A 17,298-nucleotide genomic window follows, 5' to 3' on the forward strand; every position below is an offset into this window, starting at 1 on the left:
AGGTTGAAACAAATGCTGTGTTCTGGATTTGGCACTGCTCAAAAAGTGGCATGCTTGATTTATTCACCTGACCTAAAAGCACCTGACAATGAGAAGACACATTTCTCAGATGCCTCTGGTTAAAACGCATGAACGGTGTCATTAGTGTTGAGTCCATTGTTGGGGAAATTGCCTGCTCGGAAACGATCTGTAAATTAAAGGGCCTTTGCTGATCTCTTTTGAACAGCATCGGTCCGGGGTGTCAACTAAGGAAGTTGAAGTTTTGAGGAGAGGTCTTACAGCACAGCCAATATCTACACAATCTAAAAAAATCAGTGAGTTGGAACAAAGTACTGTATTAATATAAAGGAATGAGTAATGAAATCCGTTTTAAGATTATTTTAGGCAAAATGGCTTGAAAACAATAAACACAACAACTATAAATAGGTTTTATTGGCTTATCACGTGTGACCAAAAGGTGGCGCTTATACCAAATTAATGTGGAATGGTCAGTGTGAGGTGATTCTTGCACATACAAAGTTTGGTGTCAGTATGTCAAAGCATAGCAGCGATACAGGCTGAAGTGTGATTTTGGCATGATGCCTCAAATTCGTCGCTGTGGTATGCGTAAACGGTTTTGTCTATGTGTTTATCGACACAAAATCCATAACATTTTGTCAGCATTGTCTGAAGATCATCTGATTCGAATTTGGTTAAAATTGGGCCTACGGTTGATGCGGAGTTCAAAAAAGTCGGTTTTCAACATAAATCAAAATGGCGGACCAGAAGTTCAGCTTACTCAGACATATTTGGTATCTATGTTGCCGGCATAAGCCAGGGAATATTTTGAGTCCAGTTTCATTGCAATAACCTAATGCATTAAAAAGTTATTAGCATTTTTAAAAGTGTAATTATTCAATGTTAAGTTAATCAATGGTTTATTACTCTTGACCAATAGGTGGCGCTGTTACCAAATTTATGTGACATGGTCAGTTTGAGGTGACAATAACAGATACAAAGTTTGGTGCAAATATGTCAAAGCTTTGCAGAGATACAGCCTGAAATGCATTTTGGCATCGGTCCAGCAAATTCGTTGATGCGCTAAATGAGAACCGTTTCGTATATCGACACAAAATCCATAACTTTTGGCCAGCATGGTCTGAAGATGATCCGAGTCAAATTAAGTGAAAATCGGAATAACGGTCTAGGAGGAGTTTTAAAAAGTAGATTTTCAACATTAATCAAAATGGCGGACAGGGAGTTCAGATTTCCTACTTAAAAAATTGGTATGTCTATTGTCGGCACAACCCAAGGTATATTTTGAGATCAGTTTCATTACAATAACCTAATGCAATCAAAAGTTATTAGCATTTTCGGAAATGTCATAATTGAAAGTTAATGAATGGTTAATTACTCTTTGCCAATAGGTGGCGCTGTTAGGAGGAGTTCGAAAAAGTAGATTTTCAACATTAATCAAAATGGCGGACAGGAAGTATGGCCAATTTTCACATAATTGGAATCGATGTTCTCGGCATGACACAAAGAATATAGGGAGACCATTTTCATTTCAATAGTCTAATCGTTTCAAAAGTTATTAGCATTTTTGTGATATTTCATTATAACTCTTGAGCACAATGTGGCGCTGCCACCAAACTTTTTGAGTACCTTCAGGGCATGGAGCCGAATATTTTTGTAATTATTTTCGTAACAATACGATAATGCGTTCAAAAAATACAGCATTTTAAAACATAATTCAAAATGGCCGACGCCTAAAATGACTGACACGGGAAATCTGGATATCATTCAACTCAACATGACTCACTGAATCTAAAGAGACCAGTTGTGTGATTTTTGTCGAAACACTGCAGGTAGTCTCAGGTCATGGTTGTTATAACACACACCAAGTTTGGTTTCAATATGCCAAACCGTTGCCGAGATATAGCCTCACATGCACTTTTGCGTGCTTTTCATCAAATTTGTTCACGTGTCATTCGAGAACAGTTGGACAAATCAACTTGAACTTTTTGCCAGCATGGTCTGAAAATGATCTGAGCCAATTTTTGTGAAAATCGGACTAACCGTCTAGGACGAGTTCGAAAAAGTAGGTTTTTCAAAAAATTGAAAATAGAAAAAAAAACTAAACCTTGCGATTTTTGAATTTTGGGGTTAAATTGACTTGGCATGAGCCAAGGATTCAGAGGAAAAAAGAATTATCATTTTCTGGCTTACGGTTCAAAAGTTATTAGCATAAAAATATTGAAACTTTGGACAAGTGGTGGCACTAGAGAGTTGGAGCTAGAGACTTCAAATTTGCTATAGTTAATGTTGGGACAGTGTGCCAAATTATACAACTTTCCCACAGTCGGTTCTATGGGCTGCCATAGACTTGCGGCGGAAGAAAAAAATTACGCTAACGGATACAATAGGTGCCTTGCACCTTCGGTGCTTGGCCCCTAATAATAAAGGAGTCTGTGTGTGAAACACATAGTAATGTAGTTCTGACTGATTGTGTCTTTAATGTCTTGACAGTATTCAACTGACTCATTTTGACTGAGAGGAACAGGATTCTTATTTTTGGACTTGGACCACTTGAAATTACCTATGCTTTGGGTAGGTTTTTTTGTTTTGATATAATTACTATATCACAGCTGAATAGGATAGGGAAAATGCTGAAACTATATCTATATCCTGTTTTAGAACTCCTGCCAAATGAGTCAGATGCTTCTTTGTCTCTGTCACTGCAACAAAGAGCCTTGTTTAATTTTGCTCCACGCATTTGGATGGAAACCAAGAAAAAAATTGCTACGCAGCAGTTTTTGTAAGAGTAGGCTGATGATGGTTTCATTAGCTGCCCTTGAAGGCATATGCATGCTTCTTTGATAAAAACAACATTAGAGATTGAATTTTCAGTTGTAAACTTCATTTGAACTAATCACTAAAGGTTATGTTTTAATTTTTCCATTTAATATTTCAAGGAATTTCAGAGAGCTTGAATCTTAGATGTTACTCTTATTCTCAAAGCATTTTTCCCTATGATCACCTACTGCAGCTGTGTTTTCCTTCAGCAATCTCCAAATCAATCAGAGTTATTCATGTATTTTTTTTTAAAGATGTAGCTTCTGCACTGTCAGATTCAATCTTACATAAAACATGAACCACCCAATCCTTCTAAAACATTTTATAACCATCCTGTGGATAAACATCCATCCCTTCAGCCTGAACTCAGTCTCCTGAACCCAACAAACTTTTTGAGTGGATTTCACATACACTCTCAAATATGAAGGTTCTTTACTGGCATCTGTGGTTCCAGGGAGAACCTGGAAAAAGTTATGTTCTTTAAATTACGAAAAATTGTTCTTTTAAGAACTTTTCCCTAAAAGGTTCTTAGTGGAACCCAAATGGTTCTTTTATGGCATTACTGCCCTTTTGGAATCTTTATTCTACTTTTTTTTAGTGTAGCCACTTTTCTCAAACTAAACACTAGGGTTTGTTAACCTTTTGACACCACCAGAGGGGCCAACCACAACAAAGCCAATGAGACACATGTATAATCAATTATGTCATCAGATAGCTGTTGGAAAACAAAAGAAGACTGTCCAGGCTTCCTTTAAAAACCATCAATTCTCCTCACTTTAGTGGAGAGTACCACAATGAGACAGACTCATCTCAAATAACAGTTACTTGTAAACCCCCAGAAGATTGGGAGCACGGGGTAAAAACACATTTCATTTACCTCGTTTTTCAGCAAGGCACCACACAATTTCTACAAAAATTAAGGTTTTGAGGGTTTTTTCACAGCCATAGAAGGACATTTTGGATTCCCCAAAGAGCCTTTTGGTGAAAACTTTTCAAAAGTAAAAAACAAAAAAAAACCTTCTTTGTCTGAAGAGCATACACTAAAAATAAAGATTCTTTACTGGCGTCAATGGTTCATGGTTCAATGGTTTAACATCCATTGCACAAAAGGTTCTTTATAGTCGTTATTTAGAGTTTTAAAATGTTCTTCACACTAAGAAAAAAAAACTGAAAAGTTCTTTGGGAAATTTCTTCTATGGCATTGCTGTGAACAACAATTGGAACCCTATTTTTATGAGTGTATTGATAATCTAAAGAACCTTTTTTTTACTATAAAGAATATTTGGTGCAATGGAAAGATTCCATGGATATTAAAGGCTCTTCGTGGAAGATGTCAATAAAAACATTTATTATTTAGAGTGCAGGTGTGCAAAGCTGTAGATATCAGAAAAAGCAGAAGGACAGATAGTGAATTCACTTCTATTTGCACTGTCAGCTCAGTGTGAACGCAATATAGCATGTCAATAGACTCTACCACATCTACCAAAGGTACGTCCAACTTAACAGCACCTAATATTTACCTCAGACTTACTCACACTTTGCTGCGACGGCCGTTTTGTGAGCTTAACTGTAATACAGAGAGCTGTAAAGTTAAGGGCCTCCTTGATGTAAAATCTCTGCTACTGAACATTCAAAGTACATTTACGGCGGGATCTATCAAAGTGAGCAAACAGGAAAATCTCTAGAGATAATTTTCAGATTGCCTTTTTTCCTTCTACATTATTACTTTATATTTTGGCTGTAAACATGTCTACTCTTTCTCTCTCTCTCTCTCTCTCTCTCTCTCTCTCTCTCTCTCTCTCTCATCTGCACACCTGCAAAAATCAAAGTCAGCATCTGCAAGGGGTCATTAGGAAGGAGATCTTTAGGCTTCCCATCACTGCAGTAAGTTGTGGCTGAATCACATAATCACTGACACCCAGCCACATTAATCCATTTAAGAGAGGGACTGTCTAATGATACAAATCATACCATTGTACACACACTCCCACAGCTTTCCCAAAGTCATACACATTTAAACGTATCAAGGACATTTCCGATATCAACCGCTGGCTCATAATGTAACCCGAGCCTTTAATGTTTAGAAGTAAATGGAATACAAATGTGCCTTTTGACATAAAACACTTGAACTCCGTTTTACAAGGTGTCTGCTAGCACTTATTGTTTCGCCCGTCCATGAATTATAGTCCTTTTTTTATTCCTCCAAAAATAAGTCAGGTTGAGTCAAAATAAATGTATTGTGAGAGACAGCTTTGGGTTCTTGCCAGGAGGGAATGCATGTTTTATGATAAAAGACAGATTTGAAGAGGTCTGATGGGAGATCTGCCGTGTCCTGCAAATGATTCATGTAACATAAAGCACATGATCTCAATTCATAACTTTTCCAGCTGGTTCCACAAGTGATTTTGGTGTGTCAGTGTAAGACCTGAAATGACACTAAAGTGAATATTAGAAACACATTGAAACATAATGTATGCAGTTACACTACCGCTCAAAAGTTTAGGGTCAGTATAAGTAACTTTTAGAAAGAAATGGTTATTTCTATTCAGCAAGAATGCATTCAACTGATCAACCATGACAGTAAAAATATTTACTTTGTGATTTTTTTTTTGTTTTTGATTCTATTTATTAAAGAATCCTGACAAAATGTATCATGGTTTCCACTAAAATAGTAAGTAAGCAGCAAAACTGATTTCAAAAATGATAATAAGAAATGTTCCTTGAGCACCAAATCAGCATTGGAATGATTTCTGAAGGATCATGTGACATTGAAGATTGGAGTAATAATACTGAAAATAGATTTTGGCATCACAGGAATAAATTGCAGATTAAAATACATTACATTACATTTAAATCAAAATCACATTTTACAATATTATTATTTTTACTGTGTTTATGAACAAATAAATTAACTTCTTTAAAATCCTTAAAATAAATTACTAACCACAAACAATAAGACATTCGTGTATGTTTCATATTTGTTTCAAGGTTTACATTTGGGTGAAAAAAGCTATAATATACTGTTTGACAGGTTTTACTGTGACAATTACCCCATATAATATGCCACCATGAACATACTTTAATTTTCCATGGCAGCAATAATTACAGAAACGCTTTAGAAGTGAAATACAAAATATCCAGGAATAATAAAAGCATTTAAAAAGTGTGATAACTAGCCCTGGTCTTCTCAATACTGCAAATCTGAGATAAAGTGCATACATTCTCTCTGCTTAGCCTATATGCATTACATTTAGATTTCCTCGGGTGAAATTCTGCCTTAGAGAGTTTGAGCTTATTTAAGCAATTATCCCTTAGTTGAGGTTCAAAGCAGAAAGATAGACTGGCTCAATGACTCGTTGTAGTTTTCCTGCTAAATTAGTATTTTATCGCCAAAAAAAGAAAAAAAACACCCACAGCATTGTGAAATTTGATTACAGAGTAGAATGAACTTGTGTCTGCGGTTATAAGGGGGTTAAACGGGTGTTACTGATTGAGACAAGTTCTTTGTTTCAGTGCCAAATGTTTAAAGCATTTATATTTTGGGAGTGCAACTATTTAAGATTCAGTGGTTTGTAACAGGTGGGTATCACTAATGATGCTTGCGGAGAGAAAGTTAGCAGTGGAAAAAGATCATACAAACAAAACTACCTGAAGCCTCCCCTTTCTTCCTCTTTGCCCCATAGGACATTTCAATAAAAAGGAATCCTGTGAAGAAATTACAATGCTGGAATCCTCACATCCCACCAGGATCATGAACCTTTGGGGTAAGAATGGCATTCAGAAGCCTCTAATGAACAACAAAAGGCTATCCTAGTGAATGCATAAGTGGGTGTATAGTTTGTTGTGCTGCAAATAATAATCTAGCACTCTTTATGCTTATTTTGCTTTACATTTATGCATTCAACTTCAAGGTACAGTATATATTTGATCAGAAAGCGTGTGCCATTCTTTACCAGTCGAACAGCAGGGGTCCATATAGGTTCCATACCAGATTGCAGCTGTAATGATGTGTTTATTTGTGAAAACTATGTTAATTAAGAACAATAAAGCTAAGACTCTGATCACGAGGACAAGGAGGTTCAAAACAAGCTTCTTTTGTGCTGTTGTCAGCCTCTTCCTCGGGTGCGGGGCCCCTTCAGTCTGATAAAATGCGAGCCAGACTCCTCAAACACTCCACGATGGAAGCAGCTTCAACCAGACCCCTGAGGCTCTATTAAACGTCACTCAGTGGAAACATGAAAGAAAGCCCCGTGGAAATGAATCATAGCCTCTACCCCTCCTCACCCTGATCCCTCCATCTCATGTGCCTATAACCACAAGAAAGAGCATGGTGGAGAAGGAGTGGAGGTTATAAAACACACGCTGGCTTTGTGCAGCTTGTCATTTAGGAGTGATGCAAGATGCAATTGTTGGGACAATGATATTTCTGTGTGGTAATACATCAGTCTTTGTATTTGGATCAAGGTTTTGTTTCAAATGCATAAAATAAACCTCTTTAGCAAAAGTTTAATCTATAAAGATATAATGCAAGCATAACCTGACTGCTGACAGTAGTGGTTATTTTGCGATAAACTATCATTTGACTAAGACAAATGAAGTCCACTACACTGTACAAAAAAATGTGTACTATAGCAACAATTCAGCATTAGTTATATTAATACTGAACTCATATAAGGTAATTGAAATGGATCACTGTGATTCAATATCCACCAAATGAGAGAGAGAGAGGTGTAATATGAGAGATTTTTAGGTAGCGAGATACTAGTATCAGAATCAATTCCAGAGTGTGTGTATCAAACAGATCCATCTAAAGGTTGCAATACACTACACTACTTTTGTCAGCAAAGTTGACAGATTTTACAGAATATCACAGAGATGGACACAGACTATAATATAAAGAATATAAGGTGGCATTTACACAACACTCTTTTTTAACTTAAAACTGAAAGTTTTATGAGCTTTGGCTGTTCATTTACATGACAACAGTGTTTAGGGGCCTGGAAATTCAAACTTTTGGAAATTCAAACATCTTTTTCTTTTTTTTTCATGGATCCGTGTAAATAGGGATCATTGTGATGATGTTGTTTGTATGCAAAAAAAATAAAAAATAACATGTTCTAAAATAAAAAAAAAATGTCTTGCCATTTTTTTTTATTTTAGAACATGTTATTTTTCATTTGCCATGCATCTCTTAGAAACAAGGAACGTGTTTCTGATTGAGTTTGTCATTTCCTGAACAACCTGAAAGCTTGGTAGTGTGTGATCCTCAGATGTTTAGCGTTTGATACACAGTTTTTCCTCTTGTAACCATCTCAAATTTGGCAAGTAATGACTGTTTTAAACTCTTTTTAGATTTCATTACGCAATGTAAGTTATGTAGTGCATTCCAGCCAGAAGCTTCTATCAGAATATTTCAAAGTATTTAACTGAAAGTATTTAACAAGTATGAACAATAAATGCTGACACAACCAAAAGTCACTGTGGTCAGGTAATTCCCAGTTCCCTTAGGTATTCTCAGGTCTGGGATTTTATATTTGAAACTGCTTTTTAGACCTCGTGAATCATTCTGGAATTCACCAGGGACACCTGTGGAGATCAGATCCACGGATCGCCTCATCACAGACCATATGGACACAATATTCCTATTGAGCCCTAATGGTTCTTTAAGTTCAATCTCATATAAAGTCACTAATATAGAGGTGCAACAGACCACCTATCATAGTGAAATAAGGCAGAACCTTTTACAAAGCCAAATGGATGCTGAATCACTGCCTGCCATCTGAGACTGGGATGTGAATCATGCCAATTTAAGTAAATTTGAGCTCCCCCACAACACACACTAAGCAGAAATTATCAGGCCAGCTGTAACCACAGCACAATTCTGGGCAATATTTGTGCCGTTTTTATCAACATGTTTATGTCCGTGCAAAGCATTTTAGGCAAATTACACTTTTCCATTTCAGATTACAATTTCTTCTCGGACAAAAACAAGATTATAGTAGATGCCACGTTTGATTTATGAATTTAAAAGAAATAGTTCTCCTAAAAATAACAATTCTGTCATTAATCACCCTTATATTATTCCAAAACCTGTATGACTTTATTGTCTAGAAGAAAAAAAGGTTATCTATCAGTATGTTTATATTATGAAAGCAAATGGTCCTACCTTTGGGATGGGAAATATTTCATATTTTCATATGAAATATGAAAATCAGAAGACTTTTGCTGCACAAGAAAGACTGTCATTATACGGGTATGAAATTACACAGGGTTCATTTTGACAGAATGGTTAATACTACAAAGGTCAACTTCTATTACCCCCAAAAATACAAATAGCTAGTAATCTTCCAGTTATTTACAACTGGAAAATAAAACAATAAAATTCTTAAGAATTCTTAAACAATAAAACAAAAGAATCTTATATAAAATCTCTATAAATGCAGATGTTGCAATAAAACATAATAGATTTTAAACAGCCACAGATTCTGTAAACCCCCACCCCACTAAAGAATCTCTGTATTTTGTCCAGAACTGAAATTGTCCCATTTTGACAGTTCAAAGGGCACTGAGTTCACAACGATGCTTCCAAAACCGATATTTCAGTGCCATCTAGTGGGAATGCTTGTGACATAAGATGATTTAGTGCCTTCAAATGTGTTCCTATTTAGCAAACAAAGTTTAGTAAAATATAAGGAATGCTTTCGAATTTGCAAACAGGTGAATTTAAAAGACTTAAATCATTCTACATGAAATCTTGCATACTGAACGTCACACATCTTATAAGAGAGAATGTTCTAGCATGGTAGCGTAGAACATTTTAGAACACTGACGCGCGCATGCGCAGGCCAGGACACGACTTGTAGAACCACACAAGGTCAAAGGCACGTGCGTCTACCGGCTGTCATTCAGTAGTCAGTGCGTGGAGAGAGTGGATTTAACTACCTTAGCGCTTGTTTGCGACTTTATAATAATAACTGGGGATTGATTGCGGTTACGATCTACTTTTGGAATGGCAAGAGGAAGTCGCAGTCGTCCTTCACCGGCTCCAGCGAGGTATCTTAGTAACATTTTGGTGATAGTTTTGTAACGCATTGTAAACCTGCGTGAGCGAGCTGCAACATAAAGAGCAGAAGGTGAAAGGTCGATACAAAAACATGACATTTTTAGTGAAAAACCCTTAATAGCTGCTTATTTATTTATTTAGATGTATTTATTTATGCGTAATGTCTCATTAGCATACGACGCAAACCAGGTTTAAGACGTTATCTTCTTTCCATCTGAAGTTGCCAAGACATGTCTGCATTATGTGATACTAATTCAGGTTAATGTAAAATATATTCTTTATATCCTATTTTCTATGTATATTCTTTACAACGCATATGCCAAGATGAGCTGCTTTTATAGACTTTATAGTTGGTTTTAAACTTGATTATTTTATAACATATTTCCCCTTGTATTCTTCTCAGTGCTCCTGCCCCATCCTACTCTCCAGCCCACGCACCACCCCCTCCTCCGATGGCAATGGCCCCTGCCACGGCCCAGCCCAAGCAGCCAGGTCTCATGGCCCAGATGGCCACCACAGCTGCTGGAGTGGCAGTCGGCTCGGCCGTAGGGCACGTGATGGGCAGTGCCATCACAGGTGCTTTCAGTGGAGGCAGCAGCAGCTCAGATGCGCCCAAACCAGCACCCACATATCAGGTCATACCTATAAAAATACTTATTTCTCTGGAAAAATATTTGGATGAATCATCACACAACTCTTTTGCACTTTTTCATTGACCTTGGCAATTATGTAATTAATAAGGATTTTTAAAAGTCTTTAAGCCATGAACCAAACTAACTAGCCACGAGGTGAAGCAAAACATTACAAACTTTGATTTGAAGCAAAAAAAAAAAAACGAATTGGATAGAAATTCTGTAAAAGACTGTGTACTTAATAGACTTTAATAAGGGAAAGAGCTAGAATACCATGAAGCATTGCAAATGAAAGATTGTGTAGATAGACATAGTATATTTTACATTTATTGCAAAATATTCACATGCAAAATAATATACGGTACTTATATTTAAGTTACTTGACAGTGAAGGGAGGCTGATTATGTCATTTGCAGTGTTTCTTGGGAATGGGCGGACACTGAAGTGTTCTTTTGCTTGTTTTGATTTATTAATTGGAGGATATTTGTTTGCAGGATCATGGGATTTAAAAAAAAAAACTGTTAAACAGGATTGTTTTAAAAATCAAATGATGTGGATTAACCGCTTTAGCAAAAGTATGCATCCTTTGTTTACAGCCCGTAGCTCAGAGTAGGTCTTTCTTTAGCAATTAGTGAAAAGTTAGTTAAAAATCTGTTTCTCTGTAGAGTAACAGGACTATTGCAGTCATTAGTAGCAACAGTTCATACTGACAACATCATGAAAAAAAGGAGTGCAATTTTCTATAAAATACAACCCTGGAATGGATTTATGTGGTGGCGAAAAGATGCATTTTTTTTATTCTCATGAAGAATATGGAAAAAACTAAAAAGCGTTACAGTGGCTACATCCCCTCGTCTTTTATTTATGCTTGCAGGAGCCCTCACGGCTTCCACCCTCTCAGTCTGGCCCATGTCTCTTTGAGGTGAGGCAGTTTCTGGACTGTGCCACGACTCAGGCTGATCTGAGCTTGTGTGAAGGCTTTAATGAAGCTCTTAAGCAGTGCAAACTCTCACATGGTAAGCTTCTCGTCGACATGGACATTAGACATGATGATCCTTATCTAGGACTTTACTACATCCAACCGGTTGTGTGAATCTCACAGACAACACAAAGAAATTCCAAATTGGATAGTGATTTTGTTTCAGAGTGGTTGAAATCGACACAAAATATTCTGTAAGAAATACTTAAGAATGAGAGATACTCGTGCATTAATGTACTATTACTAATAAAAAATGTGGAATGACCTTCTGATGATCTTTTGTCCCTTTAGGTGCAACATCTCTGGTGTGATGGAGAGCATGGAAGATTTTAACACTAAATGTAGTCGAATATTGGTCCAGAATATCAATATTTCCAGCAGTTAATGTGAATAACTTATGTTTATAGTTGTGAAATGCAGATTGGTACTTTTGAATGTCTGATAATGTAAATGAGGTTGTACAATTAAAAAGCTGCTATTTATCTTTGTCTTTGACTGTTATTTAAGCATTACACCTCATTTATATGTCATCACCCTGCTCTTTTGTGAATGTTTTAGTCACATTAAACTGTTTTATGTGCATGTAGAATCCATTTTTATATAGTCGTGTTTATGATTTACAAGTATCAAATAGAGTTACAAAACAAAAGCCTGATAACTAGTTATATCAGTCTTTCCAAACTAAGTTTGTACAGCAGGTCTCTCTCCTTTTGTCACAAACAGTGATAGCATTTTTAACATCACACACACAAACAAGAAGAAAAGAACAAAGGAATTGATTTAATATGCAGCATAAAAACACAATTTTCTCAAATTTCAATTATAGTACCATTCATTTTGAAAAAACAATCCAACCTCATTCATACTATATTTGAAAACTCGAGAGGCGTGAAAGGAATGCGGTACGCTGACCAATCACAGAGCTCGGTGAACAGGCGTCTATGTCTTTCAACCAATCAGAGAAAGTGATTTTTCACAAGGAAACAGCCCCACCGGGTCATTCTCACACTAGTCGGCAGAGGTAACTGTGAAATAATAATGCCGTTCATAAATGTAGAAACCAATTTACCTGCAAGCAAGTTTCCAGAAGACTTGCTGAAAAGACTCTGTACTACACTGGCTGCAGCTTTGGGGAAACCGGAAGACGTGAGTATCGTAGCATTGTTTATGTAATGTCTCCCTCTTCACGTTACATGACCTTGATCATAGATCTTACAGTTCCGCCGTCATGTAACGCAATGGTTCATGTCTTCAGAGGATGAATCTGGTGGTGAAGACTGACTTGCCTATGATGATCGCGGGGTCCAGCTCCCCGTGTTTGTTGATGTCCTTGTCTGCCATAGGAGTGACTGATACTGCGGAGAAAAATAAGGAGCATAGCGCCAAAATCTTCCAGTTTCTGAAAGGAGAGCTTGGGCTTAGCGATGACCGGTAAATTAATGAACACACTTTGAATGTGCTGGTTACTTACCTAAATTCACATATCTCTCTTCTGTGTTCGCTCTTGCAGTATTTTGATATTGTTCTACCCTCTGGAGCCATGGCAGATTGGAAAGAATGGAACAGTGATGAGCTTCTTATAAGACTTAATATTAATTTATATGTAATTCCTGTTTGGGATTCAACTAACATGCATTGCTCCTGGGCAGTTTTGCTCTTATAGGAATAAGTATATTTCCTGATTTTCTTGAATAGTAGACTGTGATATAACAATAATCACTTTACTAAAATGAATATAAAATGCATTTTGCATTTTGATAGGAAATCAATATATTGGGTTTAATGTGTCTATTTTTAGACAATAAGGAAAATAAGTTGATGAAGTTATATTGTATAGTTAATTGTATGAATTGCTCAGTGTTAATCGATTTCCCAGAGAACGTGGCATATTCAGTCAATCGGTTAACCTGTCAAACACATCTACGGGTCAAATCAACTTACAAAAGTCATCGAGATATCCATAACCATGTAGTCAGCTGAGGACCAAAAGTGAGTTTTGATTTACACCGATATCAGTTGCATAGCACAAAGTATAAGTGCACACAAAATGTCTTTTTAATGATTGTCTTCAATCATCAGCTGTGTTTGTCAAGTACATGGATTCAGAAATGTGCTAAAAGTGAAATGGAAAAACAATAAAAACGCTCTTGAATAAAGCATCTGTGTAATTCATTCAGGAGTTTTGGGATTATGTGGGTAGCATTTGCTTCCAGGGTAGACAAGCAGTTTGGATCTACAGTATGCGTTTCATGGTTCAAGAAGAAAAGAAGCACACTCACTTTTCTTGCACACAAATAAACATGAAATACATTGTAATTGTGAAATAATACTATTTATTAGTGATACTGTGAAAACTGATTCTTCCAAGATTGTTTTGCAATAACTACTTAAATTAATTAAGCATTTTATCTAAATTTACAATACATATCTGGAAATCATAGGTTTATATATATATATATATATATATATATATGTATAGACAAATTTACCACAAAGGCAAGTTTCTAAATACGTTCTAGATTCATAAAAATTATTTATTAGTAAGCTATGTAGGGGGGTATCTTCAATATGTTAGTTTTAGATAAGAAAACGATGTTTCGATAGCAATTCTTCAAATTAAAATATGTTATGTGAAGAGATGAACGTTCTATGAAATGCCACGACGGGGAAGTGCCACAATGGGGGAAGTCGTGGCCTAATGGTTAGAGAGTCGGACTCCCAATCGAAAGGTTGTGAGTTCGAGTCCCGGGCCGGCAGGAATTGTGGGTGGGGGGAGTGCATGTACAGTTCTCTCTCCACCTTCAATACCATGACTTAGGTGCCCTTGAGCAAGGCAGCATAAATGGCTGCCCACTGCTCCGGGTGTGTGCTCACAGTGTGTGTGTGTGTGTGTGTGTGTGTGTGTGTGTGTGTGTGTGTGTGTGTGTGTGTGTGTGTGTGTGTTCACTGCTCTGTTTGTGTGCATTTCGGATGGGTTAAATGCAGAGCACAAATTCTGAGTATGGGTCACCATACTTGGCTGAATGTCACTTCACTCACTCACTTATTGACTAAAATACCCTCGAGTTCCGACAGATGGCGCTAATTGCAAGAGAAGAATGAAGAAAATAAAATGATTCAAAGTTTATAGCTAAACAAAGTTCTAATTTTATAGTCTTATTAAAGTGCTTAAACGCTTGGTTAATTTAAAGTGGTGGTAAATTTAAGTCATTAAGTCATTAATTTAAGTCTGTGTCCTTTGTGATAAAATGCCACACAAATATATGTAATGCCATTTCCCCCAGTTGGCAGGGGGTTTTAGGAACAGAGTACAGCGGGGTGTGGTGTAACAGTAGTAGTCGATTCCTGTGCAACGAGGAATAGTCATACATTTCATTGCAGTTTCTACTGGGTTGTGTTTTAGAATAGAAGTCAGATACTTTTCAGAAAATGTCTTTGGAAATTTACTTGGATCTGTTTTCGCAGCCATGTCGCTCTGTTTACATTTTTGCCAAGAAAACCAACATCCAGTTCGACTACAAGAAGATTTCGCTTTTTGAAGGTACAATATTGTGTTATCTTAAACAGTGTTAAGTGCATTTTACATTGATTTTGCAGTATTCACCGAAACTTCTTTATAATTAGGAAAATCTTATAGACTTTATGGAAGTTCTTTATTTTTATATATATATTTTTTATAGTTCTTTATTTGGTCTTTTCCCCCTTTTTGTTCTATTTCTGTGTGAGAAGTTGTGATTAGACTACAGAATGTAATCTTTTATTGATATAGGCAGATGTGGCTATAGGTATCTCGGGATTTAATGCTGTGAGTCACTAATCTGGCAGACAGTTATGCGTTCCTGCACGTCTTTGAGCTCAAAACATAAAGATGAGATTTGTCCCTCAGGTTATCAGTATAGTGAAGAATATGGAAAAATCAACCAGCTAAGAAAAGCACCAGCAATCAAAGATGGAGACTTTTGCTTGGCTGAAAGGTATGTGGTCTAGCAAGGTTTTCAATTTAATTTAATACTTAATAGTGATTTAAAAAAGTAGCTTTTACCAGCATTTTAATAATTTTGCTTCTATGACATTCCCTATATATAGAGTTAAAGCTCTTTTTTTAAGAAAAGAAAATAATTCTTTTTAAACAACAGTTGTGTTATCTAATCTTATCTTCAAAACGTTTATTATTTTAAGTAATTTTGAGGCCCTTTGGAAATTTCTGGAGTGCTTTGGTTGAAAACCACTTTTCTAAAATGTTAGAATCAGAGACAACTGTTTGTTTTGTGTCTCTTGTGAAACCGTTCATTGAGTAAACAAAGTATCACTTCCTGTAGTGTTGCAATCATGCTGTACCTGGCTGAGAAGTTCCACAGTCCAGACCACTGGTACCCAGCTGACTTGCAGAAGCGTGCTAGAGTAAACGAATATCTATCATGGCAGCATTCTGCCATTCGGATACATGGATCCAAGATGTTCTGGTTCAAGGTGAGTGAAGTAAATTTATTCTCGTTCACATGTACTGTGTCTGTGGTAAACGGAACAGCATTTAGATTTCAGCAGCTCCCAAGCTGATGGTTCCCTCCTGTTGTTCTTTGACCTTGGGATTGAAGCCTACCTAGATTTTGGAATTGCTACACAGTTAACTGCTAACTTAGTGTGATTTTTAGAAATGGAATGAAGTCGTTTTCTTGTTTTGTTGTAGCTTTTGATTCCAAAAGCTTTAGGAGTTGAGATCACTAAGGAAAAGATGGACAATGCAGTAGATGATCTCAATGCATCACTAAACATTTTTGAGGAGAAGTTTCTGCAAGACAGACCATTCGTTGTTGGTGATCAGATCTCATTGGCTGATTTGGTTGCTATTGTGGAAATCATGCAGGTAGGCCTATGTATGCAAAATATCCTGTTTTGGATGAAGCAATATTATGATGTGAGAATTTAAGGCAGATGATATCTGACAATCATTTTATACTTTATAACGCGTTTTTGTTTCAGCCTGTAGGTGCTGGTATGGATGTGTTTGAGAACAGACCCAAACTCAAGGCATGGAAAGACCGAGTCAGAGCAGAAATTGGGGATGAGCTGTTTGATGAGGCCCACCAGGCAATTCTTTATGCCCAGGAGACTGTGAAAACCATGGACCCCAAAAAGATGGAGCACTTCAAACCTAAAATTTTGAGATATTTCCTCTCATAAACAAACTGGTAGACACTGTTGGTTAAAACAGTCAGTTATTCAGGAAAAAGTACTTAATAATTTTCTAACTACGCTTTCCATTTTGTGTAATCACTAAGAATGAAATTAATTAGCTTAAATTGTATATAACATATAGCCTCTTTCATTTTCAGTGAATCCAATAACCATCAATGTTTCTGTGTAACCTCAAAAAGAAGCAAACTGTGAAATAGCACATTTCCAGCTGTGTTCGCTCTCAAATTCAGAATTGCTGCACTCACTGTGACCATATCATTGAAAAAATTACTCAATACAGCTTGTTTCAGAAAATCACTTGACACCCATAAGGAAGGAGCTGGGAGGAATGTTTCCTCCCTCTGTGTTTATGGAATGTAATCAGATAGTATATGGTTTCCTGTAAAATACTCTGCACGATAAGCAATGGCACATTTAGTTAATTTCAAGTAAAGAAAAGGGGTAAATTCAGTCATCATTTCCATTTCTCCAGGACTGTCAATAAATATATCTTTTGTGATCAGTCACTGTGGTGTATTTAATTTACCATTTTCTACTAGTTATTTGTTTTTAGATTTATTTCTCAAATGTATTTGTATTTAATTTTACAATAT

General features: G+C 36.5%; 3 protein-coding genes across 3 annotated transcripts; all 3 read left to right on the forward strand.

Moving 5' to 3' along the window:
* Positions 1 to 9,686: 9,686 nt before the first annotated feature.
* On the forward strand, positions 9,687 to 11,996 carry chchd10 (coiled-coil-helix-coiled-coil-helix domain containing 10). Its single transcript, XM_059526138.1, has 4 exons — positions 9,687 to 9,888; positions 10,302 to 10,533; positions 11,405 to 11,546; positions 11,801 to 11,996. The coding sequence occupies exons 1-4, from the start codon at positions 9,845 to 9,847 to the stop codon at positions 11,818 to 11,820; spliced, it is 438 nt and encodes a 145-aa protein (XP_059382121.1). The 5' UTR covers positions 9,687 to 9,844; the 3' UTR covers positions 11,821 to 11,996.
* A 479-nt stretch (positions 11,997 to 12,475) lies between these two features.
* Positions 12,476 to 13,665, forward strand: LOC132117086 (D-dopachrome decarboxylase-A-like). The gene is made up of 3 exons (XM_059526139.1): positions 12,476 to 12,655; positions 12,765 to 12,940; positions 13,020 to 13,665. Exons 1-3 carry the CDS (start codon positions 12,548 to 12,550, stop codon positions 13,090 to 13,092), a joined length of 357 nt encoding a protein of 118 aa, XP_059382122.1. The 5' UTR covers positions 12,476 to 12,547; the 3' UTR covers positions 13,093 to 13,665.
* Positions 13,666 to 14,814: 1,149 nt separating this feature from the next.
* On the forward strand, positions 14,815 to 17,204 carry LOC132117079 (glutathione S-transferase theta-3-like). The gene is made up of 5 exons (XM_059526128.1): positions 14,815 to 15,050; positions 15,396 to 15,483; positions 15,829 to 15,979; positions 16,197 to 16,373; positions 16,490 to 17,204. The coding sequence occupies exons 1-5, from the start codon at positions 14,939 to 14,941 to the stop codon at positions 16,688 to 16,690; spliced, it is 729 nt and encodes a 242-aa protein (XP_059382111.1). The 5' UTR covers positions 14,815 to 14,938; the 3' UTR covers positions 16,691 to 17,204.
* The last annotated feature ends 94 nt before the right edge of the window (positions 17,205 to 17,298 follow it).

Source organism: Carassius carassius, chromosome 36 (genome assembly GCF_963082965.1).
Source record: "Carassius carassius chromosome 36, fCarCar2.1, whole genome shotgun sequence".
In the NCBI taxonomy this organism is placed as follows: domain Eukaryota; kingdom Metazoa; phylum Chordata; class Actinopteri; order Cypriniformes; family Cyprinidae; genus Carassius; species Carassius carassius.

Excerpts from the sequence above, each read along its gene's own strand:
- chchd10 (XM_059526138.1), top strand. The coding sequence starts at position 9,845 with ATGGCAAGAGGAAGTCGCAGTCGTCCTTCACCGGCTCCAGCGAG. Across the intron at positions 10,534-11,404 it reads AACCAGCACCCACATATCAG|GAGCCCTCACGGCTTCCACC; the intron begins GTCATACCTATA and ends TTATGCTTGCAG. Across the intron at positions 11,547-11,800 it reads GCAGTGCAAACTCTCACATG|GTGCAACATCTCTGGTGTGA; the intron begins GTAAGCTTCTCG and ends TTGTCCCTTTAG.
- LOC132117086 (XM_059526139.1), top strand. The coding sequence starts at position 12,548 with ATGCCGTTCATAAATGTAGAAACCAATTTACCTGCAAGCAAGTTTCCA. Across the intron at positions 12,656-12,764 it reads CTTTGGGGAAACCGGAAGAC|AGGATGAATCTGGTGGTGAA; the intron begins GTGAGTATCGTA and ends TCATGTCTTCAG. Across the intron at positions 12,941-13,019 it reads CTTGGGCTTAGCGATGACCG|TATTTTGATATTGTTCTACC; the intron begins GTAAATTAATGA and ends TCGCTCTTGCAG.
- LOC132117079 (XM_059526128.1), top strand. The coding sequence starts at position 14,939 with ATGTCTTTGGAAATTTACTTGGATCTGTTTTCGCAGCCATGTCGCTCT. Across the intron at positions 15,051-15,395 it reads GAAGATTTCGCTTTTTGAAG|GTTATCAGTATAGTGAAGAA; the intron begins GTACAATATTGT and ends TTTGTCCCTCAG. Across the intron at positions 15,980-16,196 it reads CCAAGATGTTCTGGTTCAAG|CTTTTGATTCCAAAAGCTTT; the intron begins GTGAGTGAAGTA and ends GTTTTGTTGTAG.